The 27,465-nt window shown below is 42.4% G+C and overlaps 1 protein-coding gene across 1 annotated transcript in view; it reads right to left on the reverse strand.

The window, feature by feature from the left end:
* Positions 1-2,422: 2,422 nt before the first annotated feature.
* Positions 2,423-27,465, reverse strand: part of LOC137522194 (potassium-transporting ATPase alpha chain 2-like) — a 32,533-nt gene continuing 7,490 nt past the window's right edge. The window contains exons 4-23 of the mRNA XM_068242225.1: positions 26,289-26,492; positions 26,079-26,192; positions 25,846-25,980; positions 25,608-25,725; positions 23,123-23,391; positions 22,816-23,014; positions 22,420-22,529; positions 22,165-22,299; positions 21,496-21,688; positions 21,198-21,373; positions 16,037-16,173; positions 15,801-15,951; positions 12,271-12,439; positions 11,666-11,820; positions 11,165-11,288; positions 9,422-9,567; positions 8,176-8,309; positions 7,013-7,114; positions 3,625-3,716; positions 2,423-2,451 (exon numbers count right to left, since the gene is read on the reverse strand). Coding sequence (XP_068098326.1) covers positions 2,423-2,451; positions 3,625-3,716; positions 7,013-7,114; positions 8,176-8,309; positions 9,422-9,567; positions 11,165-11,288; positions 11,666-11,820; positions 12,271-12,439; positions 15,801-15,951; positions 16,037-16,173; positions 21,198-21,373; positions 21,496-21,688; positions 22,165-22,299; positions 22,420-22,529; positions 22,816-23,014; positions 23,123-23,391; positions 25,608-25,725; positions 25,846-25,980; positions 26,079-26,192; positions 26,289-26,492 — 2,892 coding nt within the window. The remainder of the gene's footprint in view (positions 2,452-3,624; positions 3,717-7,012; positions 7,115-8,175; positions 8,310-9,421; positions 9,568-11,164; positions 11,289-11,665; positions 11,821-12,270; positions 12,440-15,800; positions 15,952-16,036; positions 16,174-21,197; positions 21,374-21,495; positions 21,689-22,164; positions 22,300-22,419; positions 22,530-22,815; positions 23,015-23,122; positions 23,392-25,607; positions 25,726-25,845; positions 25,981-26,078; positions 26,193-26,288; positions 26,493-27,465) is intronic.

Below are 27,465 nucleotides of genomic sequence, written 5' to 3' on the forward strand. Positions count from 1 at the left end.
ACTCATAAAGGCAAGTGCCTTGTGGGACTTGTAGTTCCGTAACAGCTGGAGGGCCAAGTTTGCCCATGCCTGCTCTAGGACGTGCTCTATAGGCAGTAGCAGTGTTATGGAGTCTTGCCCAAGGTCTCCTCACAGAATAGGCGCTGGCTTACTGAACAGGAAGAGCTGAGTTTCGGACCGAGGTCTCTTGTGTCAGAGGCAGAGCCCCTTAACCATTACACTATCCAGCCACAGAATCTCTCTTCTTCCACAGAAAAATACAAGCTTCTGCTATTGATAAAATAGCATTGAGTGTATGTAACAAGTTTGAGTTTCCTTATAACATGTTTTCTAAGATAGTCTTAAAGAGAGCCCGAGTTGAGAGAGATATGGAGGCTGCCATATTTATTTCCTTCTAAACAATACCAGTTACCTGGCAGTCCTCCTGATCCTGTGTCTCTAATGCTTTTAGCCATAGACCCTGAACAAGCATGCAGCAGATCAGGTACTCTGACTCAGCTGATCAGCAGGACAGCCAGGCAACTGGCATTATTTACAAGTTAAATAAGCCTCCATATCCCTCTCACCTCGAGTTCCCTTTAAGTAGACAGTTTTAATAAGACAGCATGGTTGCGTTGTGTGTAGAACTCCCTTGTTCAAACCTGGCACTTGACACTATATGCATGGAGTTTGTATGTTTGTAGGTTTTCCCAGGATCCTCCAGTTTTCTCCTGTGTCCCAAAAACATACAGATAGGTTAAAAGTATCCCCCCCCCCCCCCCCTCGCCTGGCCTAGACTACAGGAAGACAATATCTGACTATGGTAGGGATTTGATTGCGAGTGCCACTGAAGGGCAGTTAGTGACATGACTATTTACACTATGTACAGTAATGCAGACGATGTCAGCACTATATAAATACACAGTATTAATAAAAATAACTTTTTGTTATTGCACTTTTTACAGCTGACTTGCACAGTTGTTACATGATGCTTGATATTTAGGGCTATTTTACACCGTGGGTGATTCCACAGCATTTGAACAGCGATTGCTGAACGCCGGCGATTGGCAAATCCCTAGTGCAGTGGCTCCCTACGAAAGCATTCACAACCGATGCATGCAGCGCTTTGGGAGCGATTGTGAAAAATCCCAACACGATCTCCCAGCAATTGTGATTGTGATTTTTTTTACAGATTTTCAGTGTGAAACGGCCCTTAATCATATGCTACTTTTTAGACTGTAGGCTGTTTTGCTATGTTTCATTTAAAAAGTTTGTAAACGAGAAAAAAACATGCTTAATTTTTTTAGCTATTTATCACCGATTTTTATCAGGTATGATGCTCAACATAGTAAAAGTAAGGGGTGAAAAAAAATTGTGATCCTTTTCATTTAATTAGGGTACATAACTGTGCCAACCAGGCAACCCTGCCAACTACTGGAGGAGTCTAGGAGTGAATTGCTTGTCAGAACTACTCCCCACTACTAGAGATGTAAGTAGGGCGGGAAAGCCAATCTGTCAGGCTACCACAAAGTGATAAACCGGTTCCACATACCGCTTTGGCACTAAGTTTGTTTTATATTTGCAGGGATGAAAGGACCACTATAACAAAAACATTTTTAGTTTTATATTTGCAGGGATTAAAGGACCACTATAACAAAAACAGTTAAAAATCCAAAATACATGTAAATACATGTAAATAACAAGTATGTTTCTTCCAAAATTAGCTATAAATGTATTTTCTTCTCTCTTGCTATTATTTACACTAGTTAGTAAAAATCTGACGGAGCTGACAGGTTTTTGACTAGTTCATCTTTTCATCTGTGATTCTCAGTACTTAATTTATTCTTTACAAAAGCACTCCCTGGAATGGATCCATATAAAGCCACCCCTACCTGCTTGCATACTATTCTGGCAGTTGGACGGAGCAACTGCCGTTCACTAAGTGCTTTTGAAAATAAAGCAAACCCTGAGAATCCCCCATCAGGAGATGGGCTAGTCCAAAAGCTGTAAGTTCTGTCAGATTTCCACTCCCTACTGTAAGTCACAGCGATACAGGATAAAAGTAATTTATGGCTCATTTTACACTGGGAGAAATGCACTTTTTATTTATGTGTTTTCAAGTATTTAGAATTTTACAATTTTTTGCTATAGTGGTCCATTAAATAAATAGTACACAATTAATTTGTGTATATGGTGTGCGGAGATCGCTTTTTTTTAGCGGATTCAGCACTTCTACACACAAAGACTAGCATAACCTCAAAATGTCCAAGTCCAAATTTCCATTGCGGTTTTTTTTTTGTTTTCTTAATAAAATATATGAAAAATTTACATTGATCTGCTATTTACAAAATATACAGTATATACAAATATGAAATGAGGTAGCGACTGTCAGAAGAGGCACAGGGCAACAGGAAGTCTTCAAAATGTCATCTTTTTTCATCCTTTAATAGTATAGCTCTTTTTCTGCCCAACCTGTTAATAAAAAACAAAATATTTAGCACCTTTCAGTCCTATCACTGTAGAGCAGAGAACAGAATCTAAGATTGGGGCAGAGAGGACGGGAATTTTCATGAAAAAACAAAAATTCTTGCATATTGCCCATAGAGGAGAGTGTACTCAGGGGTGTAACTAGAAATCCAAGACCCCCGGAGAAAATATCAGAAGACCCCCTCCCTAGGGCCCAATCCCCCACAAGCTTATACAGTATGATGCAACCCCCAACTCCCCCTTCCCACATATGCTCCAGTAACCTCCGCCTCTTTCTGCAATAGATTCTCCCTTTTCTCTCCCCAAAAAGAACCCCCACCACATGTTTAAGAGTAGCACAGCGGAGCATTATATTGCCTGCTCCAGAGATACTGTATGTTGGGCCTCGTCAGTTCCTCCCAGAATCCCCATGCTCTCTGCTTGCTCTGCAAGGCTCCTGATCCATGTCACATGATAGGAAGCTGGAGGTATGCAGTATAGGGTGGTCCAGCTGCTGGAAAGAACTGAGGAGACCCGATGTGGAGGTTCAGCAGGTAAATATACAGTAATTCTCCAGTAGTCCGCGACTGAGGCAGTTGCAGACTTTAAGGGGGGTCACAGAGGCACAACGCAGCAGACCAGGAGGACAGAAGAAATCCCAAGTTAGTAAAAATCAACTCTTTTTGTTCTCATTTAAGGTACCTTTAACTCTCTTCTCAAATTGGCTGTAATGATTATGAACATTATTCTGATTGTGGCATAGACATTTCACTGTAAGCTTAGTTAGGGGTTATGGCTTTACTATCCATTTATGGAGTGCAGCAAAGAACTACACTAAATCAGCCAATCAATGAAATCCATAGCAAATTGGACATGCGATGGGACTCAGCTGTCTAGGAATCAGCATTTTTGGCTAGACAGAGACGACGGAGGGTTTCTCGGTGCACGGCGCGCACCACGTAGTGCCTGAATTGGGTGCCGCTATAGCCACAGTGCTATAGTGCATAGCCATTGTAGCCATAATTCCGTGTTCCAGCGATTGCAGGACCCCAAATTACTTCTCCCTCCGAGTTGCTACGACTCAGAGGGGGAATGGGTAATTAACGCCGGCCAGAATTTCACCGGCAGCAGGGTGAGCCATAATTTGGCAAACTGACATGTACAGACAGAGATACTTACTTCCAGGATACATTCGAATGAGGAGCTTTCTGATTTCATCGTACACAAAGATCATGATGGCATACTGAATCCCAACAAACCAGTACTGGACTCTGCGTAGGAAGAACAAAAATATACATCAAAAATAATAGCTAAAAGAATGAATATAATGTATATCATTGATCATCATAAACTGCTCCAATCTAAACTGCAACCAGGGAAACCTTCTTTAAGCAACTGGTAGAACTATTTCCAGACTTTCACACATTAGAGCAGTGGTTCCCAACCTTTTTGGAGTCGTGACACATCAAACCAAACGTTCAGATCTCCGTGACACGTAGACTAAATGCATGTAATGAGAGACAGCGTTTCCCCACTAAATGCACATAAGAGACAACGTTTCACCAGTAAATGCACATAATAAGAGACCTCTTTTCACCAGTAAATGCACATAATAAGAGACAGCTTTTCACCAGTAAATGCACATAAGAGACCTCTTTTCACCAGTAAATGCACATAATAAGAGACCTCTTTTCACCAGTAAATGCACATAATAAGAGACAGCTTTTCACCAGTAAATGCACATTATAAGAGACAGCTTTTCACCAGTAAATGCACATAATACGAGTCAGCTTTTCACCAGTAAATGCACATAAGAGACAGCTTTTCACCAGTAAATGCACATAATAAGAGACAGATTTTCACCAGTAAATGCACATAATAAGAGACAGCTTTTCACCAGTAAATACACATAATAAGAGACATCTTTTCACCAGTAAATGCACATAATGACAAACAGCCAGTTGTCCCCAGTATATGTAGCCAGGGATATATGTGCCCAGTATATGTAGCCAGAGGTATATGTCCCCAGTATATGTAGGCAGGTGTATATGTGTCCAGTATATGTAGGCAGGTGTATATGTGCCCAGTATATGTAGTCAGGGGTATATGTGCCCAGTATATATAGCCAGAGGTATATGTGCCCAGTATATGTAGCCAGGGGTATATGTGCCCAGTATATGTAGCCAGGGGTATATGTAGCCAGAGTTATATGTGCCCAGTATATATAGTCAGGGGTATATGTGCCCAGTATATATAGTCAGGGGTATATGTGCCCAGTAAATGTAGCCAGGGGTATATGTAGCCAGGGTTATATGTGTCCAGTATATATAGTCAGGGTTATATGTGCCCAGTATATATAGTCAGGGGTATATGTGCCCAGTATATGTAGCCAGGGGTATATGTAGCCAGGGGTATATGTGCCCAGTATATATAGTCAGGGGTATATGTGCCCAGTATATATAGTCAGGGGTATATGTGCCCAGTATATGTAGTCAGGGGTATATGTGCCCAGTATATGTAGTCAGGTGCCCCCCCCCCCCAGGAGGAGAGAGCGAGGGAAGGAGAGCGGCACCTCAGGGTGCTCGCCCTCTCTCCTCCGGAACGAAGTGCTTGGCAGGCAGAAGGGCGGAACTTACCTTCCGTGTCTCTGTCTTGTCGCCGGCGCGGGATGATTTGCCACTACTCTGGTCTGATCCAGACCACAGCAGCGGCTGCTGCACCAGAACTTCCGGCGCTTGGAGTCCCGCCCGCTGCAAACGCCTGACCGCAGTTCGCTCCGCAGGAGAGAGCGAGGGAGGGAGAGCACCCTAAGGTGAGAGAAGGGGGGGGAGATGGCCCCCTTCTCCGCCGCTGCCCACAGCTCTCCCTCCACTGCGCTGCTGTCCTCCGAGAGCTGACACTGCGACACATACCCAAAGCTGCCGCGACACATGTATGTGTCACGGCACATGGGCTGGGAACCACTGCATTAGAGGATGAGAGAAAACTCTACATTCTACTAGAAGAAAAAGAATCCACCGTGACAATCAATGCACACTATGTCACAGCATGCCACAGACTGAGAGGAGCATAAATGAACTGTAAACCTAAAAATGTCCACAAACTGCTAACTCACTGTACCCCTAGCCCATTCCCCTCCTGCTTTGGCAATGCCTGTATGAATCTTGGTCATGCCTAATAAAGCTATCTTTGATTTGATTTGAACTATTTATTTATCCATCTTGATCACCATATTTGTCATCTCCATCACCCACCACCCACCACCATATCCATTCATCAGCCTCGACCACCACCACCGTTTGTGCTTTTCTAATCTTCTTTCTATAAAGCTGCATTGGTACACTTCCAGATCTACTGGAAACTTTACTTCACCCCACATTGTTAAACAACTCACCAGAATATATGAATATGATGAACAAGAATGGTCAAAAAGCACTTTATTACTGGTATTATTATTATTATGGCTTATTATTTTTATTATTATTACAACTAAATATTGGTTCTTGTTCAGTTTGCACTGGGATTGAGAGGAGGGGGAGCATAGATTATCCCGTTACTTAATATTTTTCTTATTGTTGCCCCATGGTTTTTCAGTCCCATGCTGCACCACCCCTCCTGAATATTCACCCCACAATCATCCGCCCTCCCTCCCAGGCATGCTGTCTGGGTGTCACCCTGTACTCTGCCCTCGTCTTCAGCCCACACATCCAATATATTACCAGAGCCTGCAACTTCCACCTCCGCAACATCTCCATCCGCTCTTTCCTCACCCCAGCTTCTTATCCACAGTCTCATCATCTCCCACCTAGACTATTGCAACACCCTACTGCTAGGTCTCCCTTTGAACCGCATTGCCCCCTCTTATCCACTGCAGGATCAGTTTAAAGATTATTTTCCTGGCCTACAAATCTGAGCACAAGACCTACCCAACGGACATCTCTGAGCTCATCCACAGATATATATCCGCCCGCCCCCTCTGGTCCTCTAATGACCTCCACTTGGCTGCCCATGCATTTCTCACTCCCATGTGCATCTGCAGGACTTCTCAAGAGCCGCCCCCACCCCATGGAACTCCCCCACCCCCCTCAGACTCACCCCTTCCTTCAGCATCTTCAAGCAAGGCCTCAAAATACAACTCTTTAAGATGGCCTTTAGATACACTTGACAGACTCATTTTCCCTGAAGAAGGAACTATTGTGTCCCGAAATGTTGTCTGCTTGAATAAAGTTATCATTTGTGGAAGTGCCAGTCTCTTGGCATTTCTTATGGATTAAAAACTGGGTGTTGTCAATCACCCTGAAAACCTTGACATGAGCACTCCAACCGCTAATATTTGGCCTAAACCAAGGGTGTGCGGGTTGTACCCTTTCACTATGCAGATAGTGCCCTGGCTGAGATTTAAACTTGGTATTCTCCAAGGTGAGAGTGCTATCCGATATGGTAGCACACCTCCCATCTTCAGTATTTTAGTGGCAGGATTGATTACAATAAATATTACAGAAGGCTTTTGTGTTTATAGATGTATACACATGCATTGTAGAGAATGCAGTTTTATTCTGCTACTCACCTAATATTCATAAAATGCAGGGCTTCATCCATGCCAGGGACATAGCACAGGAACACTCCAATGCCCACTTGTGACAACAAACCCAGAAACATGACTTTGTTTCTATGAACAAACAAACAAAAAAAATGTAAAAATGTACTAGTCATCCTCATACCAAATAAATAAATGACAAGACTGTAAAAAATGAAACTTTTAAATAAGGATGTAACCATGCTGCTCAAATGCTCCACATGATTTTTTTGGGTGGAAACACTGCCAAGGCCAGATTTATACTTTTCGTGCTCCTAGGACAACTTTCTTGCAGCTCCCCTTCAATGGACAGAACTCCCCTCCTATTCCTTATTTGTGGACCCCTTTTCCATGTCTAACATTCATGTACAGCAGCCCCCTTTTATTTTATACAAATTCCTTGGGCTGCAGCTCCCTATTTCTATTGGCTTGTTGTGATTTGCCTTCTTAAAACAGAAGGTACTTGCGATAATTCAGCTTTAAGTGAACATCTGTGGCTACCCACAATGCACTGCTACTGTATATGCAAATGATTTCTTTATGCCTCTTAAGCCAGGCTAGCATCCAGAACTGCTGGTGCATAGCACGCCTATAGCTTTAAATTTTACATAGCCACATCAACCCCACATGCAGACAGCCTGTTTCTGACTTTTGGTCTTCCACATTACATGGCAGGGATTGATACGGCTGTATGGGATAGGGCTTGGACCAGTACAACAGAATAACCAAGCAGCTGGCGGTTGGGGGGGGGGGGGGGTGGAAAGGTGACCCAACCCACTAGGAAAGTATAGGGAATTAAAAGGGACAGAACATTCCTCCTACTAAAGACTAAAGCTTGGCATGATTTGCCTTCTTAAAACAGAGGGTACTAGTACCTAGTTTCTGATGCTGAAACCAGCATATTTAATGCAAAAGTTAGTATTTTGAATCATTTACTGCATTCTACTATGTTGCTGTCATGGTTCCTCTTTTAGGTTCCGTTTAGTGTACAGGAAAGTGTGCTCTTTTAATTAATAAAATCAGCACCATGGACTATGTTGGCGCTTTATAAATCAATAATAATTGTATAAAATGATTAATCAATGCATTCAAACAATAAATTATGTCATCCTTATTCAAAACTTTCTGTCAGGGAGACTTTTTCTCGTTCTTACTTGAAGAATCTGGGGGTCAAGAGGGTGTTCCTCCTGGTCTTCCGGATGAGCGCATTAACCATCTGGCAGACTACAATGCTGATAAAGAAGGCGGTGTAACAGTACCACTCCTGATGCAAGCGCTGGGTGTATGTCTGTGTAAAAGAGAGAGATGGTCATGCTCTTCACATGTTTCTCGGTAAAGATTTTATGTTTTACATTAAAGCATATGTAAGGGCAGAATTGTATTTTGAAACTCGCTGCAGGAAATGTCTCTTCAACATCATCACTAGTATAAAAAATAGTCTAAATATCTTTATAATGGTCTTGAAGAAGTTATTCTACAACTGCACCTGCACCACTCTCCACCCCTTCCCTTTTTGTTTGACTGCATGATGCAGTAACACTGTCTGTCACCATTGGAGTTACTGGGCTTCCCCTATTGAGCCGACAAGTACACTCAATTGAGAGGGAGAAGAATTGGCATGTGCCCAAACTGATCCAAATAAGATTCTTGGTTTGGGCACCCAATAGCACTGTTATCAGCAGGTGGTGGAGACTATGGGCAGGCACCAGGAAGCTGAAGTTAAAGGATTGGTTAGGGATAGGTACCAAGGCTAGGAGGGTTCAATTTAGAGGATTTTCTGGTTGGACTTAATGGATGGATGTCTTTTTTCAACCAAATTACCTATGTAACTATGTAATGTGAGTTAGCATTAATTGTTAGGGTCGGAACATTAGGGTTAGGTGTCAGGAAGGGGCTAATGGTGAGGGAAATTAGGGTTAGGCAAAAAGAAGGAGTTTACATTGTTGTGGTGGTTAGGGTGAGTCATCAAGAAAGAGAATATGGTAGGGGAGGAGGTTTAAGTTAAGCATCAGAAAAGAGTGTACTGTAGAGGTGAGGTTAGGTATCAAGAAGGTAATTTACCATTGAGAGGTTAGGGTTTGATGTCAGGAACGGGATTTAGTACTAGCAGGATTGGGTGGGGTTTCATGGGAGAGGTGTACCGAAATACTGATGAAAACACCATCACAAATCCTAAATACTTGAGTATCAGTATTCACATTACCAATGCTCTACTTATTAAGAGCCGGTACCCAAACTTACTGTACCAAATCCATACATTCCCATAAAATAGCCGGTGAAAAGTAGCAAAGCTCCAGGTGTGCCTCAAGTGATTGAGTGACCACAGGGTTTTCATTATTTTATACAGAAAACAGGGTACCAGGGTGGAAGAAGTTGCTTTGTCTGATGAAAGCCACTCACCCATTCTTGTCCATAACTGTCCTCTAATTCATTCACAGTTTTGTCTTCCCAGTTGCTCCGAAGTCCCATTGTATCTGCAGGTCGGAAACCCTGTTCTGCCATGACAGTGAAATAGTTCACAAAGCCTGCAAAGGATTGCATAGCAGCTGGAAGAAAGAATAGCAATCTATGAGACGTCAAGCCTGATTATAGATGAATAACAGTTGTAGTAAGGCTAAACATTCCAGAAGGATGTGGACTATGCAGAGGAAAGGCACTCCTCAATATTGGCGAGGAATACTGCTTTCCTTTATATCAACTCAAGGAAGTACCATGGAAACCTTGTAAGGGCATATTTAACTTCTAAGAGACATTTTTCATCCTCATAAGTTTTAAAATTGTGCCTGGCATTTAGGCATATGGGGCAGAACATTAGTAGAGTACTGTACCGTGTTGGCCATCAGCACAATGTTGATAGTATTTAATGTCACAATTCTTTTCACATGAAAAAAATACAGTATCCATTATGCTTCTAAGTTAACTTTTAAACTCAGAATTTACAATCTCTCCGATGCCAGCCTGAGTCCTAGTTGTGTAAACAAAGAGGCTTATCTAGTTGTCATAAATTAGCAAACATCCTTTGAGTCAGGAATGATATTGGCCAACACTACAACTTAAAAGAAAAAGAGTAAGCTTTCAGCTAATCAGCCTTCTTCAGACTCAATTCCTGTACGCTGACAAAATGTTAGAACAGACAACTTATATGCATTGCACGTCAGAGGGAGGTACATAAACTGTAAATATAAATAAATATAACATAAATATAAGTAGTAATCAATGTAAATGCGGCTGGATAGTGTAAAATGTGGCTGGATGGTGTAATGGTTAAAGGGAACTGAGCACATTCTCTTTCAATGGAATCTCTCCTGGCATAGAAGCTGCCATGTTCCCCCCTCCCCTTCTCACATTTCTTATTTACAGAAGTCAGAGATGCTATCTTGACACATTGACACAAACTAGGTCTTTGAAGAAACAGTCCTAATTACTAACCCCCTTTGTTGTCTAATAGCATTGTTTACCTCTTGGTAATTAGCCCAATAAAACAATTAGGAACCTGAAAGCTCTGCGGCCTGGGACGGCCGGGCAGCCCTGCTGAAACAGGGTAATTAATCTACTTTGAATGTAAAATACAAGGTAAAATGAAAGTTTTTTTTAATAATGAAACAGATTGTCGGCATGCATTTTTCATGTGCTATAGAAATGTCCTGAATGATAAAAAAGGTGCTCGGTTCACTTTAAGGGCTCTGACACAGGAGACCAGGGTTCAAATCTCAGCTCTGCCTGCTCAGTAAGCCAACACCTATTCAGTAGGAGACCTTGGGCAAGTCTCCCTAACACTGCTACTGTCTATAGATCGTGTCCTAGTGGCTGCAGCTCTGGCGCTTTGAGTCCCCCTGGAGAAAAGTGTAATATAAATGTTCTGCATTTTGTTTGTTTAAATATACATAAATGTAAGTAGGATGCCTTAATGACAATAAAACCTCCAAAGGGGGTCTTGAAAGGATTTTAGCTAATTTACGACTATGTCTGAAGAAGGCTGAAAGCTCCCGAACTTCTTGGTGTAGATTAGAGGAAGCATTGGAGATCCCATTGAATTGTTCCACAGGAATCTAGACAGGATTGTCCACAAAGGTGTGTGAATATTATTATTATTATTATTTAGTGTTTATATCCAGATGGCCTTATTTCCATGCTGGCTCTTACCTATATGGAAGTAGGAATAGGACAGCAGCTGCATGTTGACCAGACGATCCTTGTAGGGGTTACGTGGCTTTCTTAACATAATGTCGTTCTCTGCTTTTTCATAAGCTAAAGCAATGGAGGGGATCTGAGGAAGAATGAGGGAAGGTTGCAGAATTAGACATAGACAACAGTATAAGAACAGGTAAACCAAGGCATCAGCATTGTCATTAGATAGCTATATACAGGAGGAAGTTGCATGAATACTTTTAGTAAAACAGTATGATAATATCACAGTGAATATAATACAAATTAATGCATTGCTGGCCCTTGGAAGACCCAAAATCCCTGCACAAGACAACCAACAAACTAAAAAATTCCACCCAAATCAACATGATCGATAAAACATATATGATTTGCAATGATCTGACTCTATCACCATTACTGTGCACAGTGTATGCCCATTTTACATTTCCCACACCCTTACATTTCCCACACCCTTACATTTCCCACACTCTTACTTACAATGTCAGTTCCCAGTTCAATGAAGAGGATGGTGATGGTTCCGATGGGCAAGGGGCAGCTGATAATCACATAGACCATGAAAGGGATCATCTCGGGAATGTTCTTAGTGACCGTGTAGGAAATGGACTTCTTCAGATTGTCAAAGATCAAGCGGCCTTCAAAAAAATAAATACATGTTTCAAGGTCATTTCAGGAAGCATTGTTGAATACTAGTGGATTATTGAGCTTGTAATAGTGAACTAATCCTAAACATCCAGTCTATAAGTCTAATATACCAGACATGATTGGCACCCTATTCAACTGCTGTACACCATATATAAATGTGTCCATCAGGAGAGCAGATCTGGCTGCTGCTTTGACTCTGCTCTCTTGATGGACACCTTTGAACATGGTGGACAGCAGTTGGATAGCACCTCCTCTATTCAGCTGGAGCACAATAGACTTTGAAACCTTGTCCTACAGACAAAATGACTGCATGACAATACTCAAAAAACAACTTAGTTACTTTAGGAGAACTTCCCTAGCTCCATCTCAAGCTATTCAACACTTGTCCTATGTCCTTGTCCTATGAAAAATTTTGATTGAAACTCTGATGTCGTCCTTACCTTCTTCTACACCCGTCACAATTGAGGCAAAGTTATCGTCCAGAAGAATCATATCTGCGGCATGTTTGGCAGCATCTGATCCGGCAATTCCCATAGCAACACCGATGTCGGCTTTCTTCAATGCAGGGGAGTCATTCACTCCATCTCCGGTAACAGCCACGATAGCTCCCTGAGATAGGTGGATAATGTGTTAATTAGTATTTTTTACATGTTATGATTTTAGTCATAATTACTACTATAATACAGATTGTTTCTTCCTAGCCAGTTTCTCAGATGCTACATGTGACCTCTATTACTCAAGGTATGCTCGATTAGCTGTTCTTTGTCTGTTTAAACATCTGCTGCATCCTATGAATTCTATCGACAGTGATATTCTTATTTTTCAAAATAAAACCTACCTATCCCCCTCCCCCCCCCCCCCCCCCCACCTAATACTAAAGAGAACCTCAATCCCTCTAATCATCCCTTTGTATTAATGCAAATCCCAGAAGGCTCAATCATAACATCACTCTGGTGCTTCTGTTTGTCTACATCAGCTTTTCAAGGTGGGCCGATGCACCATCACAGTGGCCCAGCCTCCAGTTGTTGTGGGAGAAGGTGTGGTGCATTCACTAATCAACCCTCTCCCCTTTTTGATGATTGGATGGGCTGCATGACTGTTTCAGCCACTAAGCTCTCTCCTCGTCCATTGATCGAGGGGCATGACTATGCAATATTACATGGTACTAGAGATGTCGCAAACCTGCGATTTTCGGTTCGCGAACCCCGTTCGTGAACTTCCGCGGAAGGTGCGGTTCGCGCAAACGTTCGCGAACCGCAATAGACTTCAATGGGGAGGCGAACGTTGAAAACTAGAAACACTTATGCTGGCCAGAAAAGCGATGGAAAACATGTTTCAAGGGGTCTAACACCTGGACCCCCAGGTGGGGGAGTGGGATTGACACCAAAAGTCCGGGGAAAAAATCTGGACTTGACGGAAAGCAGCATTTTAAGGGCAGAAATCACATTGAATGCTAAATTGCAGGCCTAAAGTACTTTCAAACATCTTGCATGTGTATACATCAATCAGGGAGTGTAATTAGAGTACTGCTTCACACTGACACACCAAACTCACTGTGTAACGCACCGCAAACAGCTGTTTGCGTAGTGACGGCCGTGCTGGAATGGTGCACAACATGGCCAGAGTGCAGGCGATAGTGGTTTCCCAGCCCATATGGTCGCCGGGTTGTGGTAGCTCAATGATAGAACCACAGTGACTGCCCAGCTGATCAAATTTGCTCTGTCTACAATGAAGCAACGACCTTATTATCTTCTTGTATGTAGGTAGGCATAGGTAGGTGTCCCAGTAGTTAGCTAGGCATAGGTAGGTGCCCCAGTATAGGTAGATAGGCATAGGTAGGTGCCTCAGTAGTTAGCTAGGCATAGGTAGGAGACCCAGTATAGGTAGGTAGGCATAGGTAGCTGTCCCAGTATAGGTAGATAGGCATAGGTAGGTGCCTCAGTAGTTAACAAGGCATAGGTAGGAGTCCCAGTATAGGTAGGTAGGCATAGGTAGGTGTCCCAGTATAAGTAGATAGGCATAGGTAGATGCCTCAGTAGTTAGCTAGGCATAGGTAGGAGCAGAGCTGGGACAAGGTCCTCCAGCACCCAAGGCTGAGACACCAAAGTGCGCCCCTCCATATCTGCCACCCCAGCCATCACACACTGGTTGCTATTAGACTAAGAAGTGCCACAGGGCCCACAACCTCCCCAACACCTTAATATCTAGTTATATGGCTTGCAGTCACTGCCATGTATCCCCTTTTCTTATTTCTTTCTGCTTCAAACACAATTAGGAATGGCAAGTGCATGAATTATGCGCCCCCTTCTACACTGCGCCCTGAGGCTGAAGCCTCTCCAGCCTATGCCTCGGCCCGGCCCTTGGTAGGAGACCCAGTGTAGGTAGGTAGGCATAGGTAGGTGTCCCAGTATAGGTAGGTAGGCATAGGTAGGTGCCTCAGTAGTTAGCTAGGTATAGGGAGGAGTCCCAGTATAGGTAGCTAGGCATAGGTAGGTCCCCTAGTATAGGTAGGTAGGTAGGTGTCCCCGTATAGGTAAGTAGGTGCCCCAGTAGTTAGGTAGGCATAGGTAGGTGTCCCAGTATAGATAGTTAGGCAGGGCCAGGCTGGCACAGTAATAACAATTACCAAGGTCCAGCTGCAACAGATAGGGCTGTATAATGTCAGTGCCAGTGAGCAACGCAAAAAAACAACAACACATAAGGAGAACATTAGCTCTCAAAACAGCTGTTGAGGGGTGCTATTTTAGCAATAACAATCAGCCAGGAGCAAGCTAACAAGCCAAGAGCCTAACTAATCTTTCCCTATGAGAGAGTCTGATGCAGCTGTCCCTTCACTAATTACTGCAGGCACACGAGTGAGTGTAATGGCCGGTGGAGCCTGCCTAATATAAGGGGTGGGGAGTGGCTCCAGGACTGAGTGTAGCCTGATTGGCTACAATGTTCCTGCTGACTGTGATGTAGAGGGTCAAAGTTGACCCTAATTGATCATTATGCGGCGAATCGAACTTCCGCAAAAGTTCGCGAACCACCTAAAGTTCACCTGGAACCGTTCGCTGGCGAACCGTTCGGGCTATCTCTACATGGTGCTGGAAAATAAGTGTGGGGGCAACACAACAGAATACATTTAACACACATTTGTCTTGAATGTAGAGGAGGTGCTACTAAGAGAACACAGCGTTCAGAGAGTGTGATTCAAACCAAAGGGGCCATGAAGATCAGAGCTATTATGCACCGGGGTTGAAGGCCACATAACCACATCATTCTAGCTCTTCCTTTTTGTGTTTTTTTTTTTTTTTTGGTCTCACCGATAAGAACACAGACTATAGTAAAAGCCAACCAGAGGTTTATCTCTAATGAACACTATCCAAAAAAAAAATAAAAAAATCTAGAATTGGCCTTATTCATAAGTTCACTATTTTTTTTTTTGCTGGCAGTTTTAAATGTATTTTATTAGTAAGGTTTAAAAATAACTCCTTGGAGAAAATTCTGGAGAAAAGTTAACAGGATATGGCCCATTATGTTCAAATAAAAAATAAAATAGCATGAACTGGGCATCATTCTTTTGTTTTAGAATACGTTCAGTCACCCTTGCGGAACGTAAGGACTGATTACATTAGTAGCTGATAAGAAAACAAACAAGATAATAAACACTGCTAGCAGTGTCTCTGCTGAATACAAGCCAAAAGTGTACACAGGAGAAGACACATTCTCACTGGATACATTGTAATATATAAATACAGCAGCTATGCAATACAATGCAATGTCAGCTTTCAGTGCAGATAAACTATACTTTGGGAACTTGTAATTTGTAAACAGACAATAATATTTGTGCATAAAAGCAACTATGATAACTGTATGGGTAATAAAATGTAGGGAAACATGTTTTTACTGAATGTAATGTCAGAGTTTAATCCCTTTTTAAGGACTTCTGGCCTAGACCTTTATTTTAAGATTTTTTTCCTCCACTTACCAGCCTCTGACACCCTTCCACAATGATAAGCTTCTGCTGTGGTGATGTCCGGGCAAACACAATTTCATGGTGATACTTTAAGATGTCATCCAACTCGTCTGAGGTCATTTCAGCAAGTTGCCCACCATTAACGACAGCTGCCTGAGCATCCCTGTAAAATCATAATACAGTGAGTTTACTGGGGGAAGTAAAACTCCTGGTGAAGAGGTCAGAGAGTAGTTGTCAGATTTGCTCACCTTGGATTCACACTTTTTTCTGGAATTCCGAGCCTTTGAGCAATGTCCTCTACTGTTTCACTGGTGTGTGAGATAATGCCAACATTTTTTGCAATAGCCTTTGCAGTAATTGGATGGTCACCAGTCACCATGATAACCTGATAGGAAAACATTATGGTTAAATTAAATCAAACAGTCGAGACTTTCTAAACACTTGCATACAGGATTAAAAATATCACTATTATCAATAGGGATGAGCTTCTGAATTCCATTGAATTCCACTTTTCCAAGTGCCCAATTGGAAATCGGCTGTCTGCTGCAGAAATCGGAAAGGCAGAAATCGGAATTCCGCAAAAAAAAAAAAAAAGTATTACCAAGACTTGAAAATGTTAGGTCAAGCAGAAGACTCAGAAAAATTATGCCAGTCAGCGAATGCTGAAGATAGCGGATGCCTACAAATATATATATATATATATACTAGCCGACCCGCGGCGTAGCATACGCCGCATAAGAGGGTAGAGGGCAGGAAGGGGGTATTGGGCACATCGGCGGGGAGGGGGGTTGGACCCTCCCCACTTACCTGGGTCCCTCATGTGCGCTCCCCCTCCTGCATAAGCACAGTAGCAGCCGCCACTATTAGTAAGAGGCAGCAGGCGGGATGACTCACCTCTTCCGTGTTCCATCGTGCGTTCCACTGTCGTCACTTCTTGCAATGCCACCACTGTATTGGTGTAATTTGCCTTTTTAAAACAGAAGGAAACCTGCAATAATCCAGCTATAAGTGAACATTTGTGGTTACCCACAATGCACTGCTACTAAATATGCAAATTACCCCTGGTAAGCCAAGCAAGCACATAGCTTTAAATTTTACACAGTCATATCAAACCCACATGTAGACAGCCTGTTTTAGACTTTTGGTCCTCATTAGTACATAGCAAGGATTGATACAGCTGTATGAGATAGGGCTTTGACCAGTAAAACAGAGTAACCAAGCAGCTCAGGGTGACCCAAACCGCTCAGAATGTATAGGGGGGTAAAAGGGACCAAAAAGACCTCCTACTAAAAACAGCAAAGTTTGGTGTAATTTGCCTTCCTAAAACAGAAGCAAATCTGCAATAATTCAGCTATAAGTGAACTTTTGTGGTTACCCACAATGCACTGCTACTAAATATGCAAATAATTCCATTTCACCCTTAGTATGCCAAGCAAGCATCCAGAACCACTGGTGTATAGCAAGCCTATAGCTTTAAATTTTGCACAGTCATATCAAACCCACATGTGACAGCATATTTCAGACGTTTGTTTCTCATCATTACATAGCAGGGATTGATATGGCTGTATGAGATAGGGCTTGGACCAGTACAACAGAGTAACCAAGCAGCTCAGGGTGACCCAAACTACTAAGAATGGATAGGAGGGTAAAAGAGACCAAAAAGCCCTCCTACTAAAAAAAAAAAAGCAAAGCTTGGTGTACAGGATCTTCTCAAAAATTAGCATATTGTGATAAAGTTCATTATTTTCTGTATTGTACTGATAAACATTAGACTTTCATATATTTTAGATTCAAATACACACAACTGAAGTAGTTCAAGCCTTTTATTGTTTTAATATTGATGATTTTGGCATATAGCTCATGAAAACCCAAAATTTCCTATCTCAAAAAATTAGCATATTTCATCCGACCAATAAAATAAAAGGGTTTTTAAAACAAAAAAAGTCAACCTTCAAATAATTATGTTCAGTTATGCACTCAATACTTGGTCGGGAATCCTTTTGCAGAAATGACTGCTTCAATGCGGCGTGGCATGGAGGCAATAAGCCTGTGGTACTGCTCAGGTGTTATGGAGGCCCAGGATGCTTCGATAGCGGCCTTAAAGAGACTCTGTAACAACAAAAACCTCCCCTGGGGGGTACTCACCTCGGGTGGGGGAAGCCTCCGGATCCTAATGAGGCTTCCCGCGCCGTCCTCTGTCCCACGGGGGTCTCGCCGCAGCCCTCCGAACAGCCGGCGACTGTGCCGACTGTCAGTTCAATATTTACCTTTGCTGGCTCCAGCGGGGGCGCTGTGGCGACTTTCGGCACGGAAATAGACGGAAATACCCGATCTCCGTCGGGTCCACTCTACTGCGCAGGCGCCGGAAACTTGCGCCTGCGCAGTAGAGCAGACCCGACGGCGATCAGGTATTTCCGCCTACTTCGGCGCCGAGAGGCATCAGAGCGCCTGCGCAGGAGCCAGGAAGGTAAATATTGCGTCACGGCTGTACGGAGGGCTACAGCGAGATCCCCGAGGGACGCAGGACGGCGTGGGAAGCCTCATTAGGATCCTGAGGCTTCCCCCACCCGAGGTGAGTACCCCCCAGGGGCCGTTTTGTCGTTACAGTTCCTCTTTAAGCTCATCCAGAGTGTTGGGTCTTGCGTCTCTCAACTTTCTCTTCACAATATCCCACAGATTCTCTATGGGGTTCAGGTGAGGAGGGTTGGCAGGCCAATTGAGCACAGTAATACCATGGTCAGTAAACCATTTACCAGTGGTTTTGGCACTGTGAGCAGGTGCCAGGTTGTGCTGAAAAATGAAATCTTCATCTCCACAAAGCTTTTCAGCAGATGGAAGCATGAACCCATTTTTGAACCAGAAACAGCGGCAGAAGCGCCTGACCTGGGCTACAGAGAAGCAGCACTGGACTGTTGCTCAGTGGTCCAAAGTACTTTTTCGGATGAAAGCAACTTTTACATGTCATTCGGAAATCAAGGTGCCAGAGTCTGGAGGAAGACTGGGGAGAGGGAAATGCCAAAATGCCTGAAGTCCAGTATCAAGTGCCCACAGTCAGTGATGGTCTGGGGTGCCATGTCAGCTGCTGGTGTTGGTCCACTGTGTTTTATCAAGGACAGGGTCAATGCAGCTAGCTATCAGGAGATTTTGGAGCACTTCATGCTTCCATCTGCTAAAAAGCTTTTTGGAGATGAAGATTTCATTTTTCAGCACGACCTGGCACCTGCTCACAGTGCCAAAACCACTGGTAAATGGTTTACTGACCATGGTATTACTGTGCTCAATTGGCCTGCCAACTCTCCTGACCTGAACCCCATAGAGAGTCTGTGGGATATTGTGAAGAGAAAGTTGAGAGGTGCATAACTGAACATAATTATTTGAAGGTTGACTTTTTTTGTTTTAAAAACACTTTTCTTTTATTGGTCGGATGAAATATGTAAATTTTTTGAGATAGGAAATTTGGGTTTTCATGAGCTGTATGCCAAAATCATCAATATTAAAACAATAAAAGGCTTGAACTACTTCAGTTGTGTGTATTTGAATCTAAAATATATGAAAGTCTAATGTTTATCAGTACAATACAGAAAATAATGAACTTTATCACAATATGCTAATTTTTTGAGAAGATCCTGTAATTTTCCTTCTTAAAACAGAAGCAAATCTGCAATAATTCAGCTATAACTGAACATTTGTGGTTACCAACAATGCACTGCTACTGAATATGCAAATTATCCCTCTTTGCCCTTGTTTGATATGACACTACTTCTTCTTCTTGCTTGGACCGGCCCCGGGCAGGGCGCTACTTCTTCTTGCTTGAAGGTTGAGGCACATATATAGATAGATATTTATTCATTTATATTTATAGATAGATAGATTTGCAATAATTCAGGTTGGAGTGAGCCTGAGATGTCTCCCAGTACATCACTGCTAAATATATGCAAATTAACTATTGTTGCCCTTAGAAGCTAAACACACCTCCAGAACCGCTGGAATGCAATGATGTGTCAGCTTGTTAATTTGTACAGAGCTATAATAATCCAACATGCACACAGACTGTTTCAGATTGTTTGATCCTCATCAGTGCATAGCATGGATTAATTTGGCTCTATGGAGTGGGGCTTGTAAGGCCCGGTTCACATTAGCATTCGCTATCCGGATTTTCCGGATCTGATCCGGACCGCATACTGTACAAACGGAACGTATGTTCCGCATAGCAATGTAAAGTCTATGCGGACGTTCACACGTGTCCGTTCCGTACAGTACGGAGCCAGACCGGATCCGGACTCCGGACTCTTTTCCAACTTGCGCTATTTTTTGGGTCCGGATCTCCGGCCCACGCACCCGGACCAAAGCCGGACCTGAGCCTGACAGCACCATCCGAAACACAGAAACCAATGGGGAACGGAAGGCACAGAACACACTGCCTACAAAAACCTGACATTCTACCCCACTTCCTAGGCGTATCCAAGTGGCCATTTCGGATGGGGACACATGGGCCAAGCATGTCTGGAGTGGAGCAGCAGTGACAGACGTGCTGGAGCTGTTTGGCAGAATCTCGGAGGTGGAGGTGAGGCCTACAGCGGAGAAACCTGATTGTACAGGTGCACCAGGTGCACCTTCTGCTGACCCCAACATTTTTTTATTTAAATTTAACTATTTTTTGCCCACGGATCCGGATGGCAGCCTGATACCAACGGACCGGATCCGGATCGGAACCGTACGGTTCTGATCAGGATCAGATCAGGATCAGATCAGGATCACAGTTCAGGATCACAGATCAGGATCCGGTCCGTTTACTTGCTAAAATGCAAGTGTGAACAGGGCCTAACACTGAGAAGTACAGATTAACCAGCAAGCTCATGGTGACCGAGAACTCATTGGAGTGTGTAAGGGACTACAATGGTCCTAAAAGCCCCTTTACTAAAATGCTATAGAAAACAAAAGTTTGCTTTCTTAAAACAGAAAGAATTTGGAATAATTCAGGCTGGAGTGAGCTTGAGATGTCTCCCAGTGCATCACTGCTGGATATATGCAAATTAACCATTGTTACCCTTCGATGCTAAACACACCTCCAGAACCGCTGGAATGCAGTGTTTAGCTTCGTCTTGCTTAGACCGGCCCTGGGGGCTGGGCGATACTTCTTCTTCTTGCTTGAAGGTTGAGGCACTTAGCCTAATATATATATATATATATATATATATATATATATATATATATATATATATATATATAAATATATAAAACTATTCTCTGGCAATTGGTAATTGGAATTTTCAATTTCTGGGGAATTCTGCAGAAATCGGAATTCGGAAAGGACATTTCTTGTAAAGCAGAAATTCATTGGAATTGAAAATTGCCATTTCTGACCATCCCCAATCATTAGATGTAATATTCTCCATGATCTATAACTACCTTAATTCCAGAACTACGGCACTTTGCAACAGCATCAGGAACGGTGGAACGAGGTGGGTCAATCATGGAGATGAGACCAACAAAACATAGACCATCTAGTGGGAAATTGCCACTCTCTGCATCAAACGTATATTCAGGTCCATAAGTGGAAGATGGAAGTATCATCTGACAGAAACCTGTGAAGGGCAAGAAGACGCTTTTAAAAATGCTGAGATGTAGAACATACTCATAAATTACTTCAGCATATTAAACATTAAACAACAAAATGATCAATGCAAGCTTGTGTTTGTAGTCTTACCTAGAACCCTTTCTCCCAGACTTCCCAGAGCCATGTAGGCTTCCTGAAAATTCTCTTTCATTTCTTCATCCAGAGGCCATTCCTGTCCGCCAATCATGATGGTGCTGCATCTATCGAGGATACGTTCTGGAGCTCCTTTCATAACTAGCAGGTAGCCTTTGATGGAAGAGTCTTCAGGGATGTGGATAGAGACCTAGAAGGGAGAAAAAAAAGCCAAAAGGATTAGTGAATGATGATATTGAGTTTGACACAAGCCTACATTCTGTGAATCTCTACCATTTGCTCTATTATCATCAATTCCCTGTGCAGGAGGAGTATGCCTTTCCTCTATCTGTCCTTTTGACCATATACAAGGCTTGTCAGATCGGTGGACCGAAGTATGGCTTCTTGAGGTGGGACCATGCCTCCTGTCCACCAATGTGATTTTAATCCATTGTAGAGACTGTTGCAGAGTCAAGTGGTTAATCATTGGGCTTAGATCGCACTACAATAAAGTCTGCAGTTGCACCCCTGAACTAGGAAGTACTGAGAGCAGGACAACTTGCCAGAATCCACTGTACATTTGTTTTTCCAACAGGGACCATGGGCATTCTCAAATTTGACACAGATTCACTTGAAATGCTTTGCAGAATTAACTTGGACATACTGAGGACAGTTGCAGCCACTTGCCTGGTACTTGTTGCTTGAGTTGAATGGAATCTCCAGCACCTTCTCATTCCTTTTCCGGACTTCTATCACATCTCCATAGATTCGCTCTGTGAGCTTCAGCAAAGCTGCTTCTGAGGCATCTCCATTGACCGATTTCTGCCGGGAAAAAAACAGACAAATTGCTGGAAATGTAATCGATGTGGGATGACAGCCCCATCACAAAGACACAAAATGTATGTTTGGATTTGTTATGTACACACTACTTCTCATACTTACTTTACTAAGCGGAACATCCTCTTGATTTGAACAAAATTCTGCCCTGTTGCAGAGGGTGGCGATTCTACCTAATGCTTGCCAGGTGGGGGAGCTCTGATCAAACATCTCTCCTGGAGAAACAAGGAGTTTCCAACAGTTACCTATCATATTTGTCTACAAAGTCACGATATGCCCCAAAATACAAGGTTTATAAAAACAAATGTTTTGTTTAAACTGGTATATCTTTACTTATCTACAATGTAGTTTACTACTTATCTGAGCTTATTGCATGAACACAATTTTAATTTGAAATATTAATGACTTAGAACCTTTCCCTGGGTCAATGGAAGTTTGCATGTTAGGAAGAATGTTTTACTTAACATTACGCCCAGTAGGGAACATTATGAGAGGTCTTACCAGTTCCATCTTCACTGGTGTCCGAGCTGTGAATGACCTTATCAAACCACATGTGCGCAACAGTCATACGATTCTGGGTCAGGGTTCCGGTCTTGTCAGAGCAGATAACTGAGGTGGAGCCAAGTGTTTCCACAGCTTCCAGGTTCTTCACCAAACAGTTCTTCTTTGCCATACGGACTGCAGTAAGTGAGAGGCAGACCTAGGACAGGAAATTCACAGTTTTGCTGTTAATAAAGTTTGAGGAAAGCACAACGAAGGTTTTGTTAAACCATTAATAGGGTGATTTACAAACATTAGTTATACTCACAGTGACAGTGGCCAGTAGACCTTCTGGAACATAGGCCACCACAATGCCAATACAGAATATGACAGCATTGAGGGCACTGTATCCCATGGAGATGGAAATGATAAAGAATACAAGCCCAACAAACACAGCAAGGCCGCTAATAAGATGGACAAAATGCTCAATCTCCAGAGCGATGGGAGTCTTTTGGTTTCCGACTTGGGAGGCCAGTGAAGCAATCCGTCCAATAACTGTACGATCACCGGTATTTATGACAAAGCCAGTTGCCGCTCCTGTAGATAAAGGACATTCTTTAGTAAATCTTTGATTACCAAGTCAGGCACTCAAATGTACCCTGTGCATGCTACAAATTAAGGTAAAATGAAAGTACATCTTGCACCAGCAAAAAAGTTTTTAAACGAGACAGTGTACTCAATACAAATATTACCACTATCTTACCAGTGCAGCTCATCTGTTGATGTGAAAAATCAATTTTTATGTCCACTTTTTTTACTCTATGACTGATTTTACTGAACCTTGTCCAAATAATGCAGTAGTTAGAAACTGATTCTTCTTTATATTTTATTCTTTCTGCTTATGGAATAAGGCGGTTCAAATCACATAGGATTTTTAAAAGTTATGTGAATTTGGCCTGTAATGTGCACAGTGGTGACATCACCAGCTGCAGTTTACGGTCAAGATTGTCCATAGCTTTGTACTACATCATGCAGTCCAAAGCTTGCAGTAGAAGCAGTAACAATTATATTAAGATGTCTGTTTGTGGTGCACAGGGTATAAAAGGTAAATGATCAATATCTGGAAGATATTGATCCTTTAATTGATCTACCACTAACTGAACAGTATGTGGCCATCATTAAGGAGTGTCACTGTATGTGTCCGTATGTTTTATGAGTCAAAACTTCATAGATGACAGTATCACAGACTACTTTGTCAACAGCAGACATTGCAGACATTCCCTAATAAGTCCAAGGGCAGATGAGACTGGGCAGATGATACTGATAGACCTGCTCTTCAACTACTAGCCCCCCCCCCCCTAATCTAACTGGGATCCCAACCCCCAACAGTAAAGATAACAGAACTTTTCAGGTGCTTTCAGGTGAAATTGGATAAGACAATGGAGAAAAGCTAAAAGCAAAGTTTGCATGTAAATGTAAGACTGGTTACACAATACACTTATAGAGTACTTGCACCTATTGCACCTAGTGTTTTTTTTATACTTGTCCTTTAAGTAAAGTTTTGCATTAGAAATATTGGTTTCTATACCTGCACTGGGAAAATAGTTTTAAGCTGCATACAATTGGCATACATCTGAATGCAAGCTAGAATTCTAGCATCTTGTTGACCATCACTACTATTTGCCTGACACTCTCCAAAACTTTGATTTTTATTTATGAGAAAATGTCCATATCTCAGGAAGACAAATTATTTTGAACCCAGAAGACTGACCATAATACGTTAAAATCTGTGTAAAAATTGACTTCTGTCTACTATGTATGAGAAAATGATAAGCTTGGTACATGCTTTCAATTATGATTGGCCAATCACTGACCAATTTTACCACCTCCATGTAGTATGAGGGCTAACAGATGTAGGATACTAGGAAGAGTTTGTGTAGGTAAACCTTCATACTACGTGGAGGTGGTAAAATTGGTCAGTGATTGGCCAATCATAATTTAAAGTGTGTACCAAGCTTCAGGGTACATGCACACTTGAAATTATGATTGGCCAATCACTGACCAATTTTACCACCTCCATGTAGTATGAAGTTTTACCTACACAATTTCTGTTAACCCTCAAATGTTATGGAGGTGGTAACATTGGTTAGTGATTGGTCAATCATAACGGAAAGTATGTACCAGGCTTTAGAAATAGGGTGCGTACACACACCCAACTTTGATTGGCCAATTTTATCACTTCTATGTAATATGAGAGCTTCAATCACAATCTGTTCATAGTATTCAAAATAGCCCTCATACTTCATGGAAGTGGTATGATTGGCCAAACATTGGATGCACCCTTTTCATCTTCTCTTTAAAATACATTTTCAGCATTTTGCAATTGAAAAAAAAGCACTATCAAAATTATTCTGTGTAGAGTATTTTCTTGCTTAATGATGGTTTAAAGGGCTATTTATTGACAAAGTGTGAAAGTATAACTTAGGAGAAAACTTGTGAGAAAAAGATAATTGCATATGAGTCATAGGGCCATATGCAATTCACTTTTTCACCTGAGTTTTCTCCTAGTAGATAATTTTTCATTTTCAATTTAAAATAACTTTCCAGCACTTTTCAATTAAAAATGTACCCAAAATTAGTTGAAAAAGTACTATCAAAATTATTTTTAGCATTTTCTTGCTTTATGGTGGCTTAAAAGGCATTCTATTGACAAGTTCAAAAATGTCAACTTGGAGAAAACTAAGAAGGAAAAGTGAATTGCATATGGGCCATTGTGTTCATTTTAACTACATTTTTATAGGTGTTATATTTACCTTCTAAGCAAGTGGTGGAGTAGAAGCCAATGTTCTTTGTCTCTAAAGGATTTTGATCTGTGCATTCTGCAGAACGAGGTTGCGCTTCTGACTCCCCCGTGAGGGATGAGTTGTCAACCTGTACAGCAAAGGTACAAGAAGATAATTATTAAATGTCATCTCTGATTATTGGTCCATCATTTCAAGCCAGGAACCTATAAGCTTTTCACACCATAGTACTTATTTCCTTCCTTCTCACCTTGCATCCATGGCTCTCTATTATACGTAAGTCAGCTGGGATTTTGTCTCCTCCTTTTATGAAGACAATGTCCCCTACAACAAGCTTCTCTGCAATCATCTCAATTCGTTTTCCATCCCGAAGAACCAAAGCTTGCTAGATAGACAGAAAAGCTAATTAGGGACAAAGGTCATCTCGGTGGATCATTAGTTAATGTTTGAAGTCGTTACACTAAACTAGTAGTCTTCTCTCACCTGAGGGACCATGTTCTTAAAGCCAGCCATGATGTTTGTACTCTTGGCTTCTTGGTAGTAAGCAAAGAGAGCTGTCACCACCACCACACCAATGAGGATGAGGGCCAACCAGAGCTGGAAATAAAGCATGTTTATGATTTAGACACAAGATACATGAAAAACATCAACTTCAACAAATACAAAACTTAAAACTGGTTGTTTGATTCTTACATTGTCTTTAGAAACGGTTGGATCCTGGCCTGCTTGTAGACCATAGGCAAGAAAACACAAGGCAGCTGCAATCCAGAACACAATTGAGAATCCACCGGCCATCAGCTTCAAGAATTTGACAATTTCCGGGGTTCCTTTTGGAGGAGTAAGTCTGTTGAGTCCATCCCGAACAAGAACTTCTTCAGCAGCTGCAGTACTCAAACCCTACAATAAATAGAGGTAAATGCCACCAAAAACCAAAGCAACAGCTTATTATTTTGTTTATTTTTACTGATCTGAGAGCCACCAGGTGCTGCTTTATTGATGAATGAGTAGTTGTTTAACCTCTTGAGGACCATGGACTTTACCCCCCTAAAGACCAGGCTATTTTTGTCAAAAAAGGCCACTGCAGCTTTAAGGCCAAGCTGCAGGACCGCACAACACAGCACACCAGTGATTCCTCCCCCCTTTTCTCCCCACCAACAGAGCTCTCTGTTGGTGGGGTCTGATCACCCCCCCCCCCAGTGTTTGTTTGTTTTGTGTAAATATTGTCTTTTTTTATATAAATCTGCCCATTTTTTTTTCAGCTCGCTTTTCCCTCCCTCCCTCCCACCCCACAGCCAGCCAATAATGGCGATAAGCTGTCATAGGCTTCTGCCTATGAGAGCCGATCGCTCTCTAGTGTCCCATGGGGACAGCCGTGTCACATGGCTGTCCCCAGTACAGCGCTGCTGCCGATCGCAGCACTGTACAATGTAATTAGACGGCGTTTCCGCCGTCTAACAGTCTCCCAAGCGGAGACTGAAGGCGGAGCTCTGCTCCGCCCACTAACAGAAGATGCGCGCGCAGAGTGTGCGCGATCACCTGCACTGCGAGCCTCAAGGACTTTACGCCAATCAGCATTAGCTGGTCATGGGGCTGCCTCCTTAGCCACGCCCATTGGCGTGATGCAGTCGGCAAGCGGTTAATAAATCAGCAGCTAGTACAGTATTTTATTGGTTTGATTTAACTAGTATAGATGTTTATTCTAGGAGAACTTTTTGCTCATAAGTAGATCTCTTTAGATTGTAAGCCTCTTGTAAAACTCTAGATGGGATGGCTGGGCCTTCCCATCTAGAGTTTCCAGCTTGATCATGCACCCTCATTGGCCTCTTTCATAGACTAGAACTGACTTGAACTATTGTATCAAAGTATCAAA

This window comes from Hyperolius riggenbachi, chromosome 6 (assembly GCF_040937935.1).
Source record: "Hyperolius riggenbachi isolate aHypRig1 chromosome 6, aHypRig1.pri, whole genome shotgun sequence".
NCBI lineage: Eukaryota > Metazoa > Chordata > Amphibia > Anura > Hyperoliidae > Hyperolius > Hyperolius riggenbachi.